Source organism: Triticum aestivum, chromosome 5A, assembly GCF_018294505.1.
Source record: "Triticum aestivum cultivar Chinese Spring chromosome 5A, IWGSC CS RefSeq v2.1, whole genome shotgun sequence".
NCBI lineage: Eukaryota > Viridiplantae > Streptophyta > Magnoliopsida > Poales > Poaceae > Triticum > Triticum aestivum.
Window position 1 is genome coordinate 655,525,107 of NC_057806.1, and position 20,655 is coordinate 655,545,761.

At 44.6% G+C, this 20,655-nt stretch overlaps 1 protein-coding gene across 1 annotated transcript; it reads right to left on the minus strand.

Annotated features, from left to right (window-relative positions):
• Positions 1 to 2,548: 2,548 nt before the first annotated feature.
• Positions 2,549 to 20,086, minus strand: LOC123105684 (receptor-like protein EIX2). Its single transcript, XM_044527795.1, has 6 exons — positions 19,294 to 20,086; positions 18,982 to 18,985; positions 12,505 to 13,638; positions 7,228 to 7,232; positions 3,372 to 3,923; positions 2,549 to 3,324 (listed from the first exon to the last, which is right to left on the minus strand). Exons 1-6 carry the CDS (start codon positions 19,781 to 19,783, stop codon positions 2,549 to 2,551), a joined length of 2,961 nt encoding a protein of 986 aa, XP_044383730.1. The 5' UTR covers positions 19,784 to 20,086.
• Positions 20,087 to 20,655: the final 569 nt, after the last annotated feature.

Here is a 20,655-nt window from a genome sequence, read left to right on the forward strand (position 1 = left end):
CTGCTCTCTGCTGGCTCGAACGAGAACGAGAAAAACTCTGGCTGGGAGCTGGGAGTTGATGGGCTGGGCGCTGGGACTAGTTGGTCCGGGCCGAAACGAAGCATACTAGTAGTAAAGACTCGCCACTGAGTTGAACCATGCACCAGCCCTTATAACTGCTGAGATACTCAATACCAAGCGTTGCGTTGTACTGAATCAATTATATGCGCAGTATAATCACACACATTATTTTGACAGGAGTCTGCCATTCCCAAATATGCAAGGTCGGGCTGCTGATTCAATTGGAACAAGAATGCACAGTCCTTAGGAGCTTGCCTCAATGGAACTTGCGCATAATATTCAGGCAGCCCAATGCGCTTGTCCATGAGACAAGTGCTAGAAAACAAGGTTTCAAGGGAAGGATCATCTCCAAACTGAACTGCTCTGTAGATGCATGAAAATGATGGTCAGGGTAGCTTCAGCTACACATTCCCTTGAGCACGTACTGCATAAAATGAAACTAAGGGCTCCATGCATATGACTTGTGGCTTGTAGAGAAACCCAACCAGGGAAATACTAGGATAGTACATGGTGTTTCCCTTTGTAATTGTTCCATGGATAGTTCTAATACAGTCTCCATGCCACTGCCATTGTTCAGCTGCTGAGTAATAGGCCTGACACGTGGACCGATTGTACCGAAAGTTGTTGGAAATATGCCCTAGAGGCAATAATATTGTACTCTCTCTCTGTTCCTCAACATAAGTCTTTCTATAGATTTCAATAAGAACTACATACAGATGTATATATAGACATATTTTAGAGTGTAGATTCACTCATTTTGCTCTGTATGTAGTCTGCATTGGAATCTCTAAAAAGACTTATATTTAGGAACATAGGGGGTATTATTATATTTCTCTATTCATAATTAAGAGTTTATATTCTATGCTAAAACTGCTATGATCCTGGAATATGCAGTTCAATGAAAAAAATCATATTCACGTGTGGATTGATAAACGGTAAAATAAGATTTCTAGTCTCACCTCTAAGACTAGCTCAAGTGATGTTTGTGATCATGTTTTTTCGGGTCTTGAGATATCGTTAAGTGTAACGATAGTCTCAAAACAACATTTAGAGTATGATGTTAGAAGAACAACATATTGAATCGATCCAAACTTGACTATTATACTTTGAAATAATAGTCAAAAGGCAGCAATTGTTGTAACACGGAGTGTTAACGTATGATTTGGTTCCTTAGACCATGAGAGTATCGGAGTTACTTTTACCATATGTTGAACTTTGGGGTTGCTCAAATGTCATTTGTAACTAGGTGATCATAACGACAACTTACAGGTTCATCGGAAAGTTTCACAAGAGACTAGATAGCTCGAGAGTGGAATTTGCTCCTCCGACAATGGAGAGATATTCGTAGGGTCCGCTCGGTGTGACAGCATCCATCATCGTCTGGTCAGACACAAGTGACAATGTCATGGGATACCGGAACACATCAACGAGAAAGAAGAACAAAACCAGTAACGAGGAGACCAGTATAGTTAGCATGTGTATGACTCAAGAGGATATCGATATATCTCACCTTGAGTTTTATAAAGTATCACGAAGCAAAGGGAACATCACATGATAACCAAAGGTTCATTCAAATATCATTCGTGTATTCACATGGATTGCTATGGATGTCCATCATTCCACTATCGGTCATTGAACGAAGGGGTTCCGTTTATGTCTATGTTTTACCGAATAATCTTAAGGTAATCACGATCTGCTAAGTGTTAGGAGGACGGGAGTAACGATGATTTATTTGTGAAATAGTTTTGTTAATATTTGAAACAGTTTTGATAGGAACCGGCAGCGTTTCAGGGTCACCGAAAGAGTTTCAGAGTTTATCGGGCAATACCGGGTATTACCAATAAATAATACATAGGTAGACATATTTTTGGATATTCTAAATTAATAATAAAAGGCTCTAATAATAGTCAGGAGACTTTTATATTTAATTAAACTAGATGATTCCCCGCGCGTATTGTAGGAATATCTATAGTTAGGATACTTTTATATTTAATTAAACTAGATGTGCGGCCACCGACGGTGATGACGAGGACGGTGGGGCGGGGCGCGACCATGGACCATGAGCTGGTGGCGCAGTACTGCAGGCTAGCTGGTCGCGAAGTGCAGAGTGCCTGGATACAGCAAGTGCAGATGTCTCACGAGAGTAGCAGCGAAGGATGAGAGACGATGCCGATACTCTGGATTTGTCTAGAAAGGCATGGAGCCTGACATGCCAAGAGGGCGGGTGGCGTGGAGCCTGCTGTCATACGCTTTCTTCTCAGCAAGGCGCCTTTCGCTCCCCACGCACGGTGAGTTTCGGGATAAAAAAATAATCAGTCATCATACTATAGATCAACATCTTTATAACTTTTTTCTTTACACATGTGTAATAATTCATACACATCAAAGGTAACCCATGGTTTACCATACAAACCGAGTGCCTTACACACCAAAAAAGAGCATTACACTTGACAAGAAAGGTGAAATACCATAGTGATCTCAGCTTCTACTACTCCATCCTTGTGAATGAAGCCCAGCTCACCGCCGCTCGCACGTAGACCCAATCACACATGCAGTCAAAGAACGAGAACCAAATAATTCTCCAGTTCCTCTTGAATAAGAAGCCACAGAAGATAATCCAAAGACCTGCTATGAATCCGGTGCAAATGCCAAGGTATAATGACAACGCATCGCTCATGCCCTCATGCTGATCCTCTGGAATCCATTGAGTGATTTCCATTCCTGAGCAGCTCCTTGATACAAGCGGACCACAAAGACCTGGATTCCCAATGTAGATGGATGCCTGGTCGTCCAAAGCCTGTAACTGATTGCCGGACGGTATGGTTCCTGTCAAATTGTTGTATGACAAGTTCAAGTGGGCCAGTGATGTTAGACCTGCTAAACTTGTAGGGATTTCACCGGAGAGCTCATTGTGTGAGAGGTCCAAAGATTCCACTGCCCGTAGCTCACCAATAGCCAAAGGGATTGTGCTGCTAAGGTCATTCCATGACAAGTTCAAGCTTTTCAATGCAATGAGCATGCCAATTTCATGAGGAATCTCCCCTGTTAAACTATTGCAAGAGAAATCCATGTTTACCATATATGCGATTCCTGTCGTGAATTCAAGCTGTTGACCTTTTGTGACCACCGATAGACTATCGTTATAAGCATAACTGTACTTGTCGATGGCAGACAACCCAGCATGGAGAGTATAGAAAAGGAGATCTTGTTGGTTCGGAGTTTGAACCATACCAAAGAGATTCCCAAGTGAAGGCGGTATATTCCCTGATAAATTTTTTGAATTGGTTTGAATTGCTTACTACATATGTCACATGGTATATTCCCTGATAAATTGTTGCTTGCAATGTCTAAATACTGAAGATGCTTCAGCATTGTGAGTTCAACAGGGATCCTACCAGAGAACATGTTGGAGCGCAATCGCAAAAACTGCAAGTACGGTAACTTTGACTCAATCCATGTTGGTAAGCTCCCAGAAAATTTATTGTTTGCGATATCAAGGAATTGTAGCCCTTTGCACATCTGAAAAGACGATGGGAATCCCCGTGAAAGATTGTTACTATTCAAGTTAAGCACGGTGATGCTTGAAGTTTTCGGGACACGAGGACAATTCAAAAAGCTCCCATTTAGTAGGTTCTCTGATATGTCTAGGAACCACAGGTGTCGCAACTCAAACATGGAGCATGGAATGGTCCCAGAAAAAGAATTTTTGAACAACACTAGTATTTCTAGCTTCGGTGCTCCAATATTTGACGGAAGTGAACCTGATAGATTGTTCCTAGAGAGGTCTAAGTAGATTAGGTTCTTTGAGAGTTCTGGAATCGGGCCAACAAGTTGGTTAGAACTGATATCCAACATAACAGGTTCTTGTTGGGGAACGTAGCAGAAATTCAAAATTTTCCTACGCGTCACCAAGATCTATCTATGGAGAAACCAGCTACGAGTAGAAGGAGAGTGTGCATCTACATACCCTTGTAGATCGCTAAGCGGAAGCGTTCAAGTGAACGGGGTTGATGGAGTCGTACTCGTCGTGATTCAGATCACCGATGATCAAGTGCCGAACGGACGGCACCTCCGCGTTCAACACACGTACAACCCGGTGACGTCTCCCACGCCTTGATCCAGCAAGGAGAGAGGGAGAGGTTGAGGAAGACTCCATCCAACAGCAGCACAATGCGCGTGGTGGTGGTGGAGGAGTGTGGCAATCCCGCAGGGCTTCGCCAAGCACCATGGGAGAAGAGGAGGAGGGAGAGGGGCAGGGCTGCACCAACGAGAGATCAAATCATGTATTATGGGCAGCCCCTAGGCCTCATATATATAGGGGAAGGGGAGGGCTGCGCCCCCTTTAGGGTTTCCCACCCCAAGGGGCGGCGGCCAGCCTCCAGATGGCATCTGGTGCGGCGGCCAAGAGGGGGGGGAGGAGTCCATCCTCCCCAAGGCACCTCGGAGGTGCCTTCCCCCTTGAGGACTCTTCCCTCTAGGGTTCCCTAGGCGCATGGGCCTCTTGGGGCTGGTGCCCTTGGCCCATGTAGGCCAAGGCGCACCCCCTACAGCCCATGTGGCCCCCCGGGGTAGGTGGCCCCACCCGGTGGGCCCCCGGGACCCTTCCGGTGGTCCCGGTACAATACCGATGACCCCGAAACTTGTCCCGATGGCCGAAACAGGACTTCCTATATATAAATCTTTACCTCCGGACCATTCCGGAACTCCTCGTGACGTCCGGGATCTCATCCGGGACTCCGAACAACATTCGGTAACCACATACAAGCTTCCTTTATAACCCTAGCGTCATCGAGCCTTAAGTGTGTAGACCCTACGGGTTCGGGAGACATGCAGACATGACCGAGACGTTCTCCGGTCAATAACCAACAGCGGGATCTGGATACCCATGTTGGCTCCCACATGTTCCACGATGATCTCATCGGATGAACCACGATGTCAAGGACTCAATCGATCCCGTATTCAATTCCCTTTGTCTATCGGTATGTTACTTGCCCGAGATTCGATCGTCGGTATCCAATACCTTGTTCAATCTCGTTACCGCAAGTCACTTTACTCGTTCCGTAGCACATCATCCCGTGATCAACTCCTTGGTCACATTGCGCATATGATGATGTCCTACTGAGTGGGCCCAGAGATACCTCTCCGTTTACACGGAGTGACAAATCCCAGTCTCGATCCGCATAAAACAATAGATACTTTCGGAGATACCTGTAGTGCACCTTTATAGTCACCCAGTTACATTGTGACGTTTGATACACCCAAAGCACTCCTACGGTATCCAGGAGTTACACGATCTCATGGTCGAAGGAAGAGATACTTGACATTGGCAAAGCTCTAGCAAATGAACTACACGATCTTATGTGCTAGTCTTAGGATTGGGTCTTGTCCATCACATCATTCTCCTAATGATGTGATCCCGTTATCAACGACATCCTATGTCCATAGCCAGGAAACCATGACTATCTGTTGATCACAACGAGCTAGTCAACTAGAGGCTCACTAGGGACATATTGTGGTCTATGTATTCACACGTGTATTACGATTTCCGAATAATACAGTTATAGCATGAATAAAAGACTATTATCATGAACAAAGAAATATAATAATAACACTTTTATTATTGCCTCTAGGGCATATTTCCAACAGTCTCCCACTTGCACTAGAGTCAATAATCTAGTTCACATCGCCATGTGATTAACACTCACAGGTCACATCGCCATGTGACTAATACCCAAGAGTTTACTAGAGTCAGTAGTCTAGTTCACATCACTATGTGATTAACACTCAATGAGTTTTATGTTTGATCATGTTGCTTGTGAGAGAGGTTTTAGTCAACGGGTCTGAACCTTTCAGATCCGTGTGTGCTTTACAAATCTCTATGTCATCTCCTAGATGCAGCTACCACGCTCTATTTGGAGCTATTACAAAACAACTGTTGTACTTGGAGCTATTCTAAATTATTGCTCCATTATATGTATCCGGTCTCTCTACTCAGAGCTATCCGGATAGGTGTCAAGCTTGCATCGACGTAACCCTTTATGACGAACTCTTTTACCACCTCCATAATCGAGAAAAATTCCTTAGTCCACTAATATCTAAGGATAACTTTGACCGCTGTCATGTGATCCATTCTTGGATCACTCTTGTACCCCTTGACTGACTCATGGCAAGGCACACTTCAGGTGCGGTACACAGCATAGCATACTGAAGAGCCTACGTCTTAAGCATAGGGGACGACCTTCGTCCTTTCTCTCTATTCTGCCGTGGTCGAGCTTTAAGTCTTAACTTCGTACCTTACAACTCAGGCAAGAACTCCTTCTTTGACTGGTCCATCTTGAACACCTTCAAGATCATGTCAAGGTATGTGCTCATTTGAAAGTACCATTAAGAGTTTTGATCCATCCTCATAGATCTTGATCCTCAATGTTCAAGTAGCTTAATCCAGGTTTTCTATTGAAAAACACCTTTCAAATAACCCTATATGCTTTCTAGAAATTCTACATCATTTCTGATCAACATATACTCATCAGAAATTCTATAGTGCTCCCACTCACTTCTTTGGAAATACAAGTTTCTCATAAACTTTGTATACACCAAAATCTTTGATCATCTCATCAAAGCGCACATTCCAACTCCGAGATGCTTACTCCAGTCCTCAGAAGGATTGCTGGAGCTTTGCATACTTATTAGCATCTTTCAGGATTGACAAAAACTTCCGGTTGTATCACATACAACCTTTCCTCAAAATCGTCGAGGAAACAATGTTTTGACATCCTATCTGCAAGATTTCATAAATAATGCAGTGATCGCTAACATAATTCTAACAGACTCTTAGCATCGCTACGAGTGAGAAATTCCCATCGTAGTCAACTCCTTGAACTTGTCGGAAAACATCTTAACGACAAGTCGAGCTTTCTTAATGGTGATATTTACCATCATCGTCCGTCTTCCTTTAAAATCCATCTGTACTCAACAGCCTTATGACCATCAAGTAGTTCTTCCAAAGTCTATACTTTGTTTTTATACATGGATCCTATCTCGGATTTCATGGCTTCTAACCATTTGTCGGAATTTGGGCCCACCATCGCTTCTCCATAGCTCGTAGGTTCATTGTTGTCTAGCAACATGACCTTCAAGACAGGATTACGTACCACTCTGAAGTAGTACGCATCCTTGTCATCCCACGAGGTTTGGTAGTGACTTGATCCGAAGTTTCATGATCAATATCATAAGCTTCCACTTCAATTGGTGTAGGTGCCACAGGAACAACTTCCTGTGCCCTGCCACACACTAGTTGAAGAGACGGTTCAATAACCTCATCAAGCCTCCACCATTCTCCCACTCAACTCTTTCGAGAGAAACCTTTCCTCGAGAAAGGACCCGATTCTAGAAACAATTCATATTGCTTTCGGATCTGAATTAGGAGGTATACCCAACTGTTTTGGGTGTCCTATGAAGATGTATTTTATCCGCTTTGGGTTCGAGCTTAATCCTGAAACTTTTTCACATAAGCGTCGCAGCCCCAAACCTTTAAGAAACGACAACTTAGGTTTCTCTAAACCATAATTCATACGGTGTCATCTCATCGGAATTACGTGGTGCCCTATTTAAAGTGAATGTGGTTGTCTCTAATGCCTAACCCATGAACGATAGTGGTAATTCGATAAGAGACATCATGGTATGCATCATATCCAATAGGGTGCAACTATGATGTTCGGACACACCATCACATTATGGTGTTCCAGGCGGTATTAATTGCGAAACAATTTCCACAATGTCTTAATTGTGTGCCAAAACTCGTAACTCAGATATTCATCTCTATGATCATATCATAAACATTTTATCCTCTTGTCACAATGATCTGCTACTTCACTCTGAAATTACTTGAACCATTCAACAATTCAGACTTGTGTTTCATCAAGTAAATATTCTCAACATCTACTCGAATCATCCGCGAAGTAAGAACATAACGATATTCACTGCATGCCTCAGCACTCATTGGACTGCACACATCAAAATGTGTTACTTCCAACAAGTTGCTATCTTGTTCCATCTTATTGAAAACGAGGCTTTTCAGTCATCTTGCCCATGTGGTATGATTTGCATGTCTCAAGTGATTCAAAATCAAGTGAGTCCAAACGATCCATTTGCATGGAGTTTCTTCATGCATATACACCAATAGACATGGTTCGCATGTCTCAAACTTTTCAAAACGAGTGAGTCCAAAGATCCATCAACATGGAGCTTCTTCATGCGTTTTATACCATTATGACTTACATGGCAGTGCCACAAGTAAGTGGTACTATCATTACTATCTTATATCTTTTGGCATGAGAATGTGTATCACTACGATCGAGATTCAATAAACCATTCAGGTTTAATACTAATCTTGATGGTAGAGGGAGCGTGCGATGTTTGATCACATCAAACTTGGAAACACTTCCAACACATATCGTCAGCTCACCTTTAGCTAGTCTCCGTTTATTCCGTAGCTTTTATTTCGAGTTACTAACACTTAGCAACCGAACCGGTATCCAATACCCTGGTGCTACTAGGAGTACTAGTAAAGTACACATTAACATAATGTATATCCAATATACTTCTATCGACCTTGCCAGCCTTCTCATCTACCAAGTATCTAGGGTAATTCTGCTCCAGTGGCTGTTCCCCTTATTACAGAAGCACTTAGTCTCGGGTTTGGGTTCAACCTTGGGTTTCTTCACTTGAGCAGCAGCTGAATTGCCGTTTCATGAAGTATCCCTTTGTTCCCTTGCCCTTCTTGAAACTAGTGGTTTCATCAACCATCAACAATTGATGCTCCTTCTTGATTTCTACTCTCGCGGTGTCAAACAACGCGAATATTTCAAGGATCATCATATATATCCCCGATATGTTATAGTTCATCACGAAGCTCTAGCAGCTTGGTGGCAATGACTTTGGAGAAACATCACTATCTCATTTGGAAGATCAACTCCCGCTCGATTCAAGTGATTGTTGCACTCAGACAATCTGAGCACAAGCTCAACGATTGAGCTTTTCTCCCTTAGTTTGCAGGTTAAGAAAATCGTCGGAGGTCTTATACCTCTTGACGTGGGCACGAGCCTGAAATCCCAATTTCAGCCCTCGAAACATCTCATATGTTCCGCGACGTTTCGAAAACGTCTTTGGTGCCTCTACTTAAACCGCTTAACTGAACTATCACGTAGTTATCAAAACGTGTATGTCCGATGTACGCAACATCCACAAACGACGTTTGGGGTTCAGCACACTGAGCGGTGCATTAAGGACATAAGCTTTCTACTGTCTGCATAATTGCTACTGTCAACTTTCAACTATATTTTCTCTAGGAACATAACTAAAACAGTAGAACTATAGCGTGAACTACGACATAATTTGCAAAAGGTCTTTTGACTATGTTCATGATAATTAAGTTCATCTTATGAACTCCCACTCAGATAGACATCCCTCTGGTCATCTAAGTGATCACATGATCCGAGTCAACTAGGCCGTGTCCGATCATCACCTGAGACGGACTAGTCATCATCGGTGAACATCTTCATGTTGATCGTATCTACTATACGACTCATGCTCGACCTTTCGGTCTCCGTGTTCCGAGGCCATGTCTGTACATGCTAGGCTCGTCAAGTTAACCCTAAGTGTTTTCGCTGTGTAAAACTGTCTTACACCCGTTGTATGTGAACGTAAGAATCCATCACACCCGATCATCACGTGGTGCTTAGAAGCGACGAACTGTAGCAACGGTGCACAGTTAGGGGAGAACACTTCTTGAAATTGTTGTAAGGGATCATCTTATTTACTACCGTCGTTCTAAGCAAACAAGATGCATAAACATGATAAACATCACATGCAATCAAATAGTGACATGATATGGCCAATATCATTTTGCTCCTTTTGATCTTCATCTTCGGGGCTCCATGATCATCATCGTCACCGGCACGACACCATGATCTCCATCATCATGATCTCCATCATCGTGTCTTCATGAAGTTGTCACGCCAACGACTACTTCTACTTCTATGACTAACGCGTTTAGCAATAAAGTAAAGTAGTTTACATGGCGTTCTTTAATGACATGCAGGTCATACAATAAATAAAGACAACTCCTATGGCTCCTGCCGGTTGTCATACTCATCGACATGCAAGTCGTGAATCCTATTACAAGAACATGATCAATCTCATACATCACATATCATTCATCACATTCTTCTTGGCCATATCACATCACATAGCATACCCTGCAAAAACAAGTTAGACGTCCTCTAATTGTTGTTGCATGTTTTACGTGGCTGCTATGGGTTTCTAGCAAGAACGTTTCTTACCTACGCAAAACCACAACGTGATATGCCAATTGCTATTTACCCTTCATAAGGACCGTTTTCATCGAATCCGTTCCGACTAAAGTGGGAGAGACTGGCACCCGCTAGCCACCTTATGCACCAAGTGCATGTCAATCGGTGGAACCTGTCTCACGTAAGAGTACGTGTAAGGTCGGTCCGGGCCGCTTCATCCCACAATACCGTCGAAACAAGATTGGACTAGTAACGGTAAGCATATTGAACAACATCAACGCCCACAACTACTTTGTGTTCTACTCGTGCAAAGAATCTACGCAATAGACCTAGCTCTGATACCACTGTTGGGGAACGTAGCAGAAATTCAAAAATTTTCCTACGTAACACCAAGATCTATCTATGGAGAGACCAGCAACGAGTAAAAAGGGGAGAGTGCATCTACATACCCTTGTAGATCGCTAAGCGGAAGCGTTCAAGTGAACGGGGTTGATGGAGTCGTACTCGTCGTGATTCAGATCACCGATGATCAAGTGCCGAACGGACGGCACCTCCGCGTTCAACACACGTACAGCCCGGTGACGTCTCCCACGCCTTGATCCAGCAAGGAGAGAGGGAGAGGTTGAGGAAGACTCCATCCAACAGCAGCACAACGGCGTGGTGGTGGTGGAGGAGCGTGGCAATCCCGCAGGGCTTCGCCAAGCACCATGGAAGAAGAGGAGGAGGGAGAGGGGCAGGGCTGCACCAACGAGAGATCAAATCATGTATTATGGGCAGCCCCTAGGCCTCATATATATAGGGGAAGGGGAGGGCTGCGCCCCCTTTAGGGTTTCCCACCCCAAGGGGCGGCGGCCAGCCTCCAGATGGCATCTGGTGCGGCGGCCAAGAGGGGGGGAGGAGTCCATCCTCCCCAAGGCACCTCGGAGGTGCCTTCCCCCTTGAGGACTCTTCCCTCTAGGGTTCCCTAGGCGCATGGGCCTCTTGGGGCTGGTGCCCTTGGCCCATGTAGGCCAAGGCGCACCCCCTACAGCCCATGTGCCCCCCCGGGGTAGGTGGCCCCACCCGGTGGGCCCCCGGGACCCTTCCGGTGGTCCCGGTACAATACCGATGACCCCGAAACTTGTCCCGATGGCCGAAACAGGACTTCCTATATATAAATCTTTACCTCCGGACCATTCCGGAACTCCTCGTGACGTCCGGGATCTCATCCGGGACTCCGAACAACATTCGGTAACCACATACAAGCTTCCTTTATAACCCTAGCGTCATCGAACCTTAAGTGTGTAGACCCTACGGGTTCGGGAGACATGCAGACATGACCGAGACGTTCTCCGGTCAATAACCAACAGCGGGATATGGATACCCATGTTGGCTCCCACATGTTCCACGATGATCTCATCGGATGAACCACGATGTCAAGGACTCAATCGATCCCGTATTCAATTCCCTTTGTCTATCGGTATGTTACTTGCCCGAGATTCGATCGTCGGTATCCAATACCTTGTTCAATCTCGTTACCGGCAAGTCACTTTACTCGTTCCGTAACACATCATCCCATGATCAACTCCTTGGTCACATTGCGCATATGATGATATCCTACCGAGTGGGCCCAGAGATACCTCTCCGTTTACACGGAGTGACAAATCCCAGTCTCGATCCGCATAAAACAATAGATACTTTCGGAGATACCTGTAGTGCACCTTTATAGTCACCCAGTTACGTTGTGACGTTTGATACACCCAAAGCACTCCTACGGTATCCAGGAGTTACACGATCTCATGGTCGAAGGAAGAGATACTTGACATTGGCAAAGCTCTAGCAAATGAACTACACGATCTTATGTGCTAGTCTTAGGATTGGGTCTTGTCCATCACATCATTCTCCTAATGATGTGATCCCGTTATCAACGACATCCTATGTCCATAGCCAGGAAACCATGACTATCTGTTGATCACAACGAGCTAGTCAACTAGAGGCTCACTAGGGACATATTGTGGTCTATGTATTCACACGTGTATTACGATTTCCGAATAATACAGTTATAGCATGAATAAAAGACTATTATCATGAACAAAGAAATATAATAATAACACTTTTATTATTGCCTCTAGGGCATATTTCCAACAGTTCTAACCCACCAAACCGAAAATTTGCGGGAAGCCTCCCGACAATCTGGTTTCCCGACAAATCCAAGGCTCGAGCATGGCGTGTTGCAGTCCAAAACTCAACAGGTATGGAATCATGTATACCTGTGTTTGAAAGATCAAGAGTGTTGATTGTTGACCTGACAACCCCTACTGGAAATTGGGGCCCTAGGATGCAAGATCTAAAGCCTCCTGAAGTTAATTTGAATGGACCATTCCATGTGTTATTGACGAGCATACTTAAGGAATTATCGGAGATCCACAAGACCCGCAGGCTACTCAGATTTGTGAAATGGTGTTCAGTAAGTGTACCATGCAGGTTGTTTGAGTTCACCAGTAACTCCTTCAGTTTTGTAAGTTTCCGTATACCAACATGTATCTCTTCGGATAGTTCGTTATTATTGAGCCAAAGTGTGGTCAAGCTACTGAAATCCTCTAGTCGATTTGGAAGGCCCCCAGTCAAATTGTTGTGATCCAAGTACAACTCTTGTAATGCATATGCTGGCAGTCTATGAAATAGATCTTCCGTGCTTCCACTAATGGAGTTTTCTGATAGTGTGAGCACTTTTAGTCTCTTGAGTTTCTTGAATGTTGATGGCACCATGCCCAAGAAGTTGTTTCCCTCCAGAATCATATATTCAATGGAGGTCATGTTTCCAACTGCAGCAGGTATAGGACCTTGGATTCTGCAGTCATACATTCTTAAATATCGAAGCATCGGTAGATCCCAAACCAAGTGGTTGGCTCCCAAGGATGAGTTGAAGGGGTTGGACTCGAGACAGAGGACCTTTAGTGATGTAAGGTTGGAGTGCAACGGTGGAGGCATAATGTTCCGAAGCCCACAACCAGCTAGTGTAAGTACTAGAAGAGAGGGGAGCATGTTGACAGCATGAGTCCAGTTGACGACGGCGCTAAGGTCCACCCCATCCATGTAGAGGTATTGTAGCTTCTGTAGGTGCCTCACCCATACGAGGTCAGGCGAGTAACAACCGAAAATAGAGAGGTCAAGACTGACCAGATTTGAGAGGTTCCCAAGGTGAGGAGGGATTCGCCCACCGAAGAACAAATCGGTGAGGGCGAGATGAATCAGGCTCCGGAGGCCACCGATGAATTCAGGAATGGATCTTGTTAAATCTATGGGATCGGATAGGGTAGATTAATCCGGTGAACCTACCTTGTCCTTGTGGCTCAAGGAGCTCTAGTTGCCGGCCATGGTGGATGGCGACGGTGGTGGCAGAGAGTAGTGGTGGCGGTGCTTCCCGTCAGCCCTGCACTAACCCTAGATCGGTAGGGATGTAGGTGGGGTGTTCGGCGTTGCGACGAACCTCGTGATGTGAGCTGCCGCCCCCACCTCTTTATATAGTGCAGGTGATAGGGGCCCGTCACCCATAGTGGGTTGAGCGCCCCCGATTAGGGCGCGGATCTAAGGGCCCGGTGGGCCGTTGGGCCCACACGGTGGAGATCATCCTAACATTCTCCCCCTTGATCTCAACTTTTACTTTTGACCTTATACTTTTACTTTACTCGTTTCATAACAGATCAATACATAGAACATGTTTCATCATCACAGCTCAATTGCCGATAGAATCAGACAGCCACAACGTACCTCTCTGTTTTGAAACAACTTCTTTAACCTTGGGCCCATTTATTGTCCGGAAATGTTAGACTATACCATAAAACCCATGTCGACTGTGTGTTCTCCGAACACACTGGGCGGTAAGCCTTTAATAAGCAGATCTGCAAACACTTGTCTGTTGCTTTTATGCTTCAAGCATTCCTACATAATTCCGGACTTTCTCCTTTATAACGCTTAACTCTGTGTCAGTGTGTTTGGCATCAACACTTGACTCGTTGTCATAGGAGCGAAAGACTTAAAATAGTTATCGCTGTTCTCAACCATTATCAACTCCGGGTACAGGTCTCCTTAACCATTTTGCCTGCCCCTCAGCCTCATATCAAGCTATAAAATATCTTTGCATCACATTGATGATAATTGTTTCATTCTTTGGAGCTTTTCCACACAAAAACCTCCAAATATGAAAGTTAGCGACAATTGTGGATTTCGCTATACATTTCACAAGTCATGTCTTTGTACTCACAATCTTTTGAGAGCACTTATTTCTTTCAGCATGAGGCCGATATCTTTAACTCCATTCCAATGGTCTATATATGGACTGAACATTGCCAAAACAACCCGGATACGTGAACCATGCCAGGGTAATGTATTGAGCTTCCAACAGCTGAAGCATATGGCACCATATCCGTTTTCAATCTTTTCTCAACAACTTTTGGAACACCATAGTTTCCAGTTCCATTACCCTTAACTATAAGAACAGGCGTAGGTTTTCTTGCATGCACACTTTAGAGGCCTTTCTTAGCATGTCCATTCGACATCCTTAATACCCCCTTTTATTCTTTTCTTCATGAATCTCGATACTTATAACGAGAGACACTCTACCGAGAACATTCTTTTGAACTTTGAGGACAAGCACTTCTTTTCTCCTATTGTAGTAGGTTGACATCACCACTAGCAAGTAGGATGTCATCCTCATGCACATGATTAGGAAATGAATTTCCCATTCTATAACTTAGCACGAATACAATTGTCCTCTCATTTTCTTTAACCCAAAACAACATTTGATTGCTTTAGTCCATAAAGGACTTCTTCAGGTAGTATCCCTTGCGTTCTTTACTTTCATCTGATGTAACTCAGATCATGATGTGCTACCAACACTCATTGTAATCTATTCAGTGCAAAACGCGCAAAAAACTTTCTATCTAAGTCGTGTTTGACACCTTTACATATTTCCTTTGGAGTCACATTGTCCTTGTAGACTCTTTACAACCTACTGTTTTGGCTCCATTGGAAATTACTCATCAGTCCCAAACATCGCCGGGATGCACACTTTCATTTCATCTCACATAGTCTCTTATCATTTAGATAAGCAGACACTTCACAAAGCTCGAATGAGCGCTTTAAATAAGGTGGGATCAACCTCCATTTGAATTTCACTAACATAGACTTTATAGTAATCAGAAGTATCTGATTTTCTCATTCCTTTATAGAGCTAACAACTTGTGTTGTATAGGTCATACAACATGCTCTCCCAGATTACTCCATCTTCACTAAAAAATGGCGTGTCTTTAAACTTTGTAATTTGAGTTTATTCTGTTAAAATTTTCTTCTTTATGGCACTTTAAGCACCGTCTTAGTATTCCTTACTCTGCTTTCGGAACTGTAAAAGATCCAGAAATACAACTATTTCTTTTCTTTAGGGGTATGATTATGACTGTCATACTCCCCCAGACGATCACATTCTTCATCATGTTATCTAAAGTATAGGGGAGTTTCATCAATCTTAATTTATCTCATATTTCTTTCTCCCCCTCGAAATGTGGCAATAACTTTTCTGCCACAATTTTGAAAATCATTGATAACTCTTGTGAATTGAGGAAACTTCGATTATCTACTTCATTCATCAGATTACTTCATACGAAATGAAGTTATCTCTTCATACAAAATGAAGTTATCTTTTAACTAGTATGGGAGTACTTTTTCCTCATTTCATTTCAGAAACTCAAGAGAGTTCTTTATCATTAGTACTTTTGCAAGTCACACTTGCATATCATTCTCATCTTTAGGTTCATCTGTAACTTTTAATCTCTTTGGATTTATTGAGTGCTTAATGACCATTACACATAAGTGTATGGTTGATACTAGGAAAGCATAATAGCTACTCCATACTTTTCTTCTAGAGTGAGACACATTAAGCACATGAGTCATCATATCTTTCTCCTGTCATACAGGATAAGTCCTTTGCCAGAGTTTCTCCTGACATATAGGATTTTTGACATAATACTATGTCAACTTTACCCAGTTACGCATGTATTTTATCAGACTTTCCTCGCCATGCGGGTTTTATCATAATCCTCTTTCCAGCTATGCAGGTAATTCCCTGTAAGGAACATGAATGCCAGAATTGGCTCTTTTGACCGCATATGCAATCATCAAATTCAGAAATAAATTCAAACGCTCTTTGACACACATGCTTAATCCGACGTTGGTCAAATTAAACACACATGTTGCTTGTTTCATCTCAAATCATGTTGACTGAAAAATCTTCTTCATATAAAATACATGAAAGACATTCGTCAACCAAGACTCTCAATGGTCTATCTGTTTTCTGCTCTTGGATTAATATCCAAGAATTCTTTTCTTTTGAAGCCATTCTTTAAAGAGAACATACTCCCTCACGTTATGACCTTTCGTGGTCATCTTTCAGGTCACAAGTACCCAGCCATTCGCTTTCACGAATGAAAGCATGTAAAACTTTTAGTCTGAGAAAGCATAGCCAATAATCAACAATAATGAGCATAATAATAACCCTATGTTGGTCTGGTTAAAAAATATGCACATTAAACTTTTGTAAAACTTCCTTTTTATACTCTAAATCACCGTTGTGGTAGAATTAGAATAAAACTCATTCTTCTACATTAATTCCGTATCACCGTTGGGCGGAAATGGAAATAATGCATATAAATCATAAACAATGTGATGATAGTATTTCTATTGAACAACTTTGCTAAGAAATAATCATCATCATCAGCTTTATTGCAGCGGAAAACTTTTAATATACATTTCTCAATCTTTATCAAATGCTCTGAAAATTGGTCACTTTGATACAAAAAATTATCAGAGATTTGAACTTTTAACTATAAGACTCATTGAATTATAATATTGTCATCATCAAGGTTGGTCAGAAAATAACAATACCATAATCAAACTTTAATCAAATATCTTTCTACTGTCATAGCAGAAGCTATCTGAATCTGATTTTACGACAAGTGAAAAAACTTCTCTCAAAAAACTATTCATCCAATTAAATTTTTCCGTTGGTTCCAATTTAATTGGAGGATAATATTTTTTCTTTGCAGCAAAAACTTTCTGAATCTATTCAGAAACAATTCTATACTCTTTTACTCTCTATGCAATTTCAACCGATTGGTTCAAAAATGCATTAGAGAAGCAACAATTTAATCTTTTACTTTAGTTCTATTCACTTTTAAAGGAGCACTTTTATTTTTATTTGCAGTGTAAAAACATGAATAGAAAAATCATGAACTTTTTATTCTTTACAGAAACTTTTCTTTTACTAAAGAAAATATTATGAACTTTATTATTTTCTTTATAAAATTCATTAATTTTTCTTTTTCTGATTTTTTATTTTCATTTTCAGAAACTTTTCTGTTTTCCTTTTCAGAACTTTTTCATTTACTTTTCTGTACTCTAAACAAAATTTCGTTGGATGAAATTTGAGTAGAAAAACTATTTAAAATCTGCCCCAAAACCGGACAAATAACAAAAAAATAAAAAAAAAACTGCAGCGCACCCCAGCGCCCGCGGCTGCGGCCTCGACCCAGCGCGCGCGGCTTCTGGCCTAGGCGCTGCGCGATCAGGCCTGGCCCCGCCTCTACTATCGGCCCAAGAAGCCCGCTGTGCACTAAGGTTTTGATCCTGGCCGTTCACCGCGATCCGACGGCCACGCGCGCGATGCGGTCGAACAAAACAACCAACCGCGCCGCTCGGGACGAACCCTAGGCCATTTCGCCCCCTTCCACTGTCGCTCGCCCGCACGGCGTTCACGCCGGCCGGCCGCCGCGCCGCGCCTATCGCCGGCGACGAAAACGGCGCGTCGTGCCAGCCTTCTCTTCTTCCCCTTCGTTTCCCCCCGCGCGCACCGCTCTGCCTGGCCTCCACCGCCGCGGATCTGACCAGCGGCCCAGTCGTGCCGCCGGCGAGCCGGTTACGGCGTCGGACGCCACGGCTGCGCGAGCCTTTTTCCTTTTTTTACCCCGAACCTCCTGTACGCGAGAGAGAGGGAGAGCAGAGAGGTGCGGCGACATCCGATGCGGCGCCCCGCGGACCCCTTGCGTGTTCGCTGGCAGCGGCGCAACAGAGGGTCCGGCCGCGCCAGCCGCCGGCGACGGCGTCGAGCGGACACGGCACGACGTCCGGCCGCTGGCTCTTTCTCCTTCCCCATTCTTCCTCTTTTTCTCCTTTTTCTCCCTCCACCATGTAAAGCTTCGAGCAGTGGAGAGTGAGAGAAGAACGGCGCCCCTCTGGCCCCCTTGCCGGCATGCGCGTGCACTCGTAGATGGGCGCACGACCGTCAAGCGGTTCAGCGGCGACGCCCTGTTTCGGCGATACTCTTGGTCTCTTTGCCCCCAAAAGGGGACGGTGTTCTTCTTCTCGATGCCTCGGCTTGCCGATGCGCATCGAGATCGAGAGGAACGGCGCGGCCGGTGCGGCGGCGCTCTTTTCTGCGAGATTCTTTGCCCTTCTTTTGGGTTCTTTTGGGGAGGGGAAAATTTTCTGTGATTTCTTTTCAACCGAAAAATCTAACCCAATCTGGTTGATACCATTGTTAAATCTGTGGGATCGGGTAGGGTAGATTAATCCGGTGAACCTACCTTGTCCTTGTGGTTCGAGGAGCTCCAGTTGCCGGCCATGATGGATGGCGGCGGTGGTGGCAGAGAGTAGTGCTGGCGGTGCTTCCCGTTAGCCTTGCACTAACCCTAGATCGGTAGGGATGTAGGTGGGGTGTTCGGCGCTGTGACGAACCTCGTGATGCGAGCCGCCGGCCCCACCTCTTTATATAGTGCAGGTGACAGGGGCCCGTCACCATAGTGGGTTGAGCGCCTTCGATCAAGGCGCGGATCTAAGGGCCCGGTGGGCTGTTGGGCCCACACGATGGAGATCATCCTAACAGATCTCCCACCACCGAAGTCGTTGAATGAGAGGTCTAGGTACTGCAGATGTTGGAGAGTGAGCAAAGAGGGGTTTATCTCACCTCCTATGCTTCCATACATGAGCGGACCATAGTTGTAGCTGTTGAGATCGAGCTTGATGACGTGGCCAATCTGGTTGCTGCACCCGACGCCCATCCACCGGCAGCAGTCCTTGTCGGCCCGCCACGACGAAAGGTGGTTGCTCGGATTGGTGAGGCCGGCCTTGAAGGTGAGAAGTGCATCTCGCTCGCGGGGGATGCAGAGGGTGCCTCCCGGTGCTGATGGTGGTGGCGGTGGCCGGAGTGCAGGCACGGCTGGGGCTGATGAGCTCCGAAGGAAGACGAGGCACCACGTCGCTAGGGCTAGGAGGATCGCCGTAGCTTGGGTCGGCGGCCTTGGCCCGGCCATTTTGGGAAGTGGACTACTAGTGGGTAAGTTCGTATTGTGTACTCCCTCCATTCCAAAATATAGTGCGTTCATGCTTCCCAAGGTTCAACTTTGATCATAAATTTAATCACCGAGACCAACTGCGGCGGGAGAAAAAATTATATAATTGAAAACTTCTTTCAAATACGAATTCACTGATATAATTTTTGCTTCCGCCACAATCGGTCTTGATAGTTAAATTGACGGTCAAAGTTGAAGCACGGGGATAAAGAAAGCATTACATTGTAAAATGGAAGGAGTAGTAGCCTCGGCCATGCACGCTTTGATTTAAGGAGCCAGCAGAGTTCGTTGGTTCCACCCGTGTCAGTGTCAGGGCCTGGTCAGTGTCAAACTACCCTGCATGTGAGTCCATATGAGTTGACTGACCGAGCGCATAAAAATTTCACAGACCAAACTGGGTGGTGGCGAAGCGCGCGAAATCTTGATTGAACTCCGAAGAGACAAACAACCACGGGTCCACACACGGCTACATCTCGTGCCGTGAATCCGGGGGAATGACCACGTCCATGCCAATGCCAAACTACGTTGCGTTCAGCTGTGGCTTTAATCAAGAGATAAGAGAAGGATGTTCCTACAAGCCTCCTCAGCGATTTGGATTCCTGACCGTTGGATCTAGCTGCTTGATGCGATCTAGGCCGTCAGATCAATCCCTGGAACGACCTCGCCCGTCGGATAAAAAAAAGTTACTGCTGGAATGAATAGTTTCACCTCAACCGTGCCATCGCACGTAAATAGCCTGCCCCGTCGGGGGCATTTTTGTCATTTCACGCTTGCGCGTATAAATTGCGTCCCCGCTCCTGTGGAGATGACCTAGCCGCCTCTCCCCCGCACTCACGCAGCCCCTCTCCTCTTCCTCCCGTCCCCCCTCCCGGCCACTCGCTCGATCCCCACTACTCGCCGCCTCG

Excerpts from the sequence above, each read along its gene's own strand:
- LOC123105684 (XM_044527795.1), bottom strand. The coding sequence starts at position 19,783 with ATGAACGCACTATATTTTGGAATGGAGGGAGTACACAATACGAACTTA. Across the intron at positions 3,325-3,371 it reads TTTATCAGGGAATATACCAT|GGAATATACCGCCTTCACTT; the intron begins GTGACATATGTA and ends AAAATTTATCAG.